Source organism: Apium graveolens, unplaced genomic scaffold, assembly GCF_009905375.1.
Source record: "Apium graveolens cultivar Ventura unplaced genomic scaffold, ASM990537v1 ctg606, whole genome shotgun sequence".
NCBI lineage: Eukaryota > Viridiplantae > Streptophyta > Magnoliopsida > Apiales > Apiaceae > Apium > Apium graveolens.
In genome coordinates this window covers 30,750-35,867 of record NW_027419203.1, presented here as the reverse complement: position 1 = coordinate 35,867, position 5,118 = coordinate 30,750, and the positions used below count along the sequence as shown (strand labels likewise).

The following is a 5,118-nucleotide window of genomic DNA, read 5'->3' as shown; positions in this document are numbered from 1 at the left end:
GAAGTACTATTTTATTCATTATATTTAAATTGACTAAATCTAGTAAAATTTATCTCTATTAATAATATATGCATAGTTTTTTATCAAGAATATATGCATATCTTTAAATGTACTTTTTATGAGTTTGCAATTATTGTTACAAATCATTGAAATTTATATGTATAATAATATTTTTAAAGAACGTAGTTACTCTAAGATATAAATTGCTATCAGCTTGAAAAAGTTTTTTTAAATTATACAAACGCTTATTACATATTTAGGTGTCCAAAAAAAATATTAATCAACCCATTCTAAAAATCTCCTCTCTCCACCCAAGGAACTAACTACTTAAATAAATATAAATCAAAGCAATTATTATCTAATTAAATAAAAGCAATTATTTGAAAACAATTATTACATCAAAGCAACTAATTAAATAAAAGCAATTATTTCAGAAGCAATTAAATTTATGTAATCAAGGATGTAATTAAGCATATGCAAATAATTCAACATGATGCAAATAAAAGAATTCTAATAAAAAAATTAATTAAACCAGATGCAAATAATTCAATTTGAACAATTGAACAAAAATATAGATCAGCAGAGAGAGAGGACCAGAGAGAGGACCTGAGAACGCCGGTTTGAGTAGGGAAAGCCGGAGAACGCCGGTTTGCTCCGGGGGTTTTCCGCCAAAACATTTCTCCTTGTCAACCTAGGAACGCCTGTTCTTCCGGGTTCCTGTTGCAAGTCTTCAAATTTCTCCTTTATTCCGGCCGCTGCTCTCACTTTCTTTCTTATCCTCACTTTCTTTCTTTCTTATCCTTTCTTTCTCCTTCATTTCTCTCCTTTTAAATAATACTTGACTAATAATTATTATTACATAATATTATTTTATACTCAAATATTTATATATCTATTATTACTGATTTTTATCAATTTATATAATATTATTCTGTAATTATATTATTCCTATACTCAAAAATGTATATATTATTTTTATTCTGTAATAATATATGCATAGTTTATTTATCAAAAATATATGCATGGCTTAAAATGTACTTTTTATGAGTTTTCAATTATTGTTATAAATAATTATTATATTATAAATTATTGTACTTTTGATGAGTTTTCAATTATTGTTATAAATAATGGTTTATATTATAAATTATTGTACTTTTTATGAGTTTTCAATTATTGTTATAAATAATTATTATATTATAAATTAAATAATTGGTAATTTATAGTTTTTAAATTATACAAACGCTTAATATTACCTATTTTATATTAATAGAATATTATTTTGTATTCATATTATTAATATATTAAAAATGTTATATAATATTTTATCTACTTCCTGTTGAAAATTTGGATAAAATTATCTTCTGCTTCCTATCCACAAAATCTGGCAAAAAGTAGATTTCCCTTACAAAATTATCTTATCTGAAATCTGAAATGGATGGGATCAGATATCTTTATGCAGAAATTATTGACACAATTAATGAATCACAATAATAGTCGTTCCACTATTTATACATGTCTTGAGGCACCAAATATGTTCAGCACATAGTTCTCTTCAACCAATACGAAAAGGTATGTCCTCCTTTTAATTATGTGTATATATGTATATATATGTATGTAAATATGTTGCTCACTTGTTAAATATTTTCTTCAACTCAGGGAAATGGAAGGCCACGTGAATGTCAAATTTTTTTTGGGTGAAGTAGTAATTCGAGAGGGTAGTAATATCAACTACTCTATCGATCCCAAGAAAATGATGTTTATTCGGTTTGGTACCTATTTTGATGAGCTTAAACGTCTTGTATACAATTTAATGAATATTAGTTCTTATCAATGGAATCTGAAATTGAGTTTAAATTATCCTTACCTTGGTCAATACAACTTAGTTGAAGGTTTTTATCAAATGGAAATATTAAGTGATGATGATGTTACCCGTATGTTAAATGTCCCTGCCATGTTGCTGAACGTCCAAGAAGATGTTTCTTTGTTCATCGAAACAGAGGAAGTTGCTGTTGATGACCCGTACTCTTTCCAACCGAATTTAGGGTCACAACCGACACAATTAACATACGGGAGTAATGTCAACCCAGGATGGTCAGATCTACATTTTGAAGGTGGAGGGTACAGAGGAGAAACAACGGAAAAAGGTGGAGGGTACGTAGGAAGCAGTAGTCAACATGGTGGAAGGTATGGAAGGGAAAGTAGTCAATATGGTGGAGGGTATGGAAGGGAAAGTGGTCAATATGGTGGAGGGTACGGAGGGGAGAGTAGTCAATATGGTGGAGGGTATGGAGGGGTAGTCAATATGGCGGAGGGCATGGAGGGGGGTAGTGAATATTATGGAGGGTACGGAGGGGGGAGTAGTCAATATGGTGGAGGGTATGGAGGGGGGGTAGTGCATATGGTGGAGGGTTAGGAGGGGAGAGTAGTCTATTTGGTGGAGGGTATGAAGGGGGAGTAGTTATGAAAATGAGCAAGAAGGTGGGGGTAATGTAGAGATGGTGGGAAGAGGTTCGGGTAAGCGGTTAGCCCTCGTCGCAGATGAAGCTGTAGATAATTCATCCAGTGATGATGATTTTCACCTTCATGATGATGATGGGGATGAAGATTCATCAGGCAGCGATGAAGGGGGGGCATGTACAGAGGAATGCAGAAATTTCTAGCATGTTTCCAACAGCTGGGGAAGAGCATCATGTTCCAAGGGCTCCATGGTTTCGCACAGAGATATATATTTCCCCAATAATAGATAGCCCTAACGATATGTATTTTGATGAAGACCTTGATCAGGGGGAACTGAGTGAAGGAAAGTGTTACCGTGACAAAGCAACCCTGTTGTTGGCAGTCAAGCGTGCTCATATTGCCACAGATCGTACATATAAAATGACAAAGAGTAACAAAGAACAACTCATTATTCAGTGCTGGGCTGAGGGCTGTAACTGGAGGATGCGAGCTGCTTTCATGCATAATTCTGATTACTGGAGGATAAATGTCAATAGAGAGGAACACAGATGCTTGGTTGATCAGCCGTTGCAAGATCACAAGAAGCTATCTGCAAGGATGATTTCGCAGCTTGTCAAACCACTTGTAAGTAATTTAACATACATAACTATTTAACTTCCCTACAAATTTTGTTAAAATATTTTGTGAAAATATTTTGACACTGCTCAATGATATGTGAAACAGGTGATAGATACACCAGAAATCCCCATTAAAACCATTATCCCTCTTATCAACAATGAGCACAACCATATAGTGGGGTACAAGAAAGCGTGGCGAGGCAAACAAATAGCCATTGAGGAAGTCTATGGAAGTTGGCCTACAACATATCAAGATCTTCCCATGTTTCTTACAGCCATCAAGAAGACAAATGCTGGAACCATTGCTGAGATTGATGCCGTGCCACATGCTCAGGAACGGGGCACGTCCGTTTGTAAGCGAATCTTTTGGTGTTTGAAGGCAATGATGGATGGGTGGCAACATGCACGTCCTGTAATTTCAATAGACGGTACTTTCTTGAAGGGGAGATATAGGGGTAAATTGCTTATTGTCATGGGAGTAGATTCGAACAACCACCCTTTTCCCCTTTGCTATGGTTTGGTTGATGAAGAGACGTATGAGAACTGGTATTGGTTTCTGCAACGTATTCGGAGACATGTCTGTCACCAAAAGACCAGCGTGTGCATCATCTCTGATCGAGCAGCCAGTATTCTTTCTGCGGTAAGAGACCCTCAAAACGGATTTGCTGAGCCATTAGGCATCCATAGATTCTATCTACTGCATGTGCGAAGCAACTTCTGCCATCATCACCCTGGCGGTGAACTAAAGAAATTGATGTGAAAAGCTGGCACAACCACACAAGTATCCAAGCATGATGCATACATGGCAAGAATTGGTGAAATTCCCCCCCTGCCCTTGACTATCTTGCAAGAATACCTGTTCAGAGGTGGACACTTTCCCACGATAATGGTGTTCGTTATGGTCAAACGACCACCAACATGCTTGAGGGTTTCAACGGAAACATAAGAAGGGCTCGTTTCCTTCCAGTAACAGCGATGATGGAGTACCTCTTTTACAAGGCGGTCAGGATTATTGAGACACATAGAAATAAAGTAGATGACGGTGTGCAACAGGGTCAACAGTTATGTGCGCGTTCAGCCGCCATGTTAGCAAAAATTCAAAGAAAGGCAACTGGACATACGGTTATTACTTTTCACCGTGCATGTGGTATCTTGAAAATAGTTACACGTCAATACACAACTGCTAAAGAAAGGGTAAAGGGAGGTAAGACCCAGGTCGTCAATCTCAACGACCGTACGTGCACGTATAGAAAATGGGCGACGCATCACATGATGTGCTCTCACGCAATGGCTGGTTGTATAAGACATGGACTGAGTTGGGATCATTTCATTGAAAATTGCCATAAAAACCAAACAATTGAGAACTTGTACCGGCCAATTATTTATCCCTTGCAATCAACCGAATACCGGAACTACGAATTACCCCCACTCTGGCAGGGGTATGGAAAGTTAGTAGCGGATGAATCATTGAAGAAACTTAAGCAGAAACGTGGAGATAAGGGGCAATTGGTGTGGATCCGAACGGAGATTGATGGTCCGCGATCAGGAAAGAAATGTAGTGTATGTAACCAAGAAGGTCAAACCAAGCGTAGCAAAAAATGCCCAGGGCCTCCACACATAATAACGTGAACTTCTACTTGCTTGTTTCTTAGCTTCATTGCATTTTCTTAGCTTCATCTCAAATGTTGTACCATCATTGTCATTTGTATAATCTAAGTTTTCTATCTTGCTATTTCGAACATTACATGCAAAAGTTGGTTATTGTGTTATCCATTCGAGCTTCAAATTGTGGAACTCCTATTAGGTTTATCCCATTCAAAACAAACATTCCAATTAGGCGTTCAAATTGTTACTAAAATTATACAACAAACATTAGAAAGAACTTAAAAATCTGCAAGGTTTACAACATATTGATCCTCATCAGTTCCTGCACTCTCCATAACTTCATCCTCTGCTTCATCTGCATCTTCTCCAAAATTATGCCACGCCTGATGACCTTCAACATACCATGCAATTTCACTATCTTCTCTTTCAATCAGGTTGA

General features: G+C 36.6%; 1 protein-coding gene across 1 annotated transcript; it reads left to right on the top strand.

Moving 5' to 3' along the window:
- Window positions 1-2,495: 2,495 nt before the first annotated feature.
- On the top strand, window positions 2,496-4,703 carry LOC141702990 (uncharacterized). The gene is made up of 4 exons (XM_074506612.1): window positions 2,496-2,634; window positions 2,744-3,081; window positions 3,181-3,714; window positions 3,939-4,703. The coding sequence occupies exons 1-4, from the start codon at window positions 2,496-2,498 to the stop codon at window positions 4,701-4,703; spliced, it is 1,776 nt and encodes a 591-aa protein (XP_074362713.1).
- The last annotated feature ends 415 nt before the right edge of the window (window positions 4,704-5,118 follow it).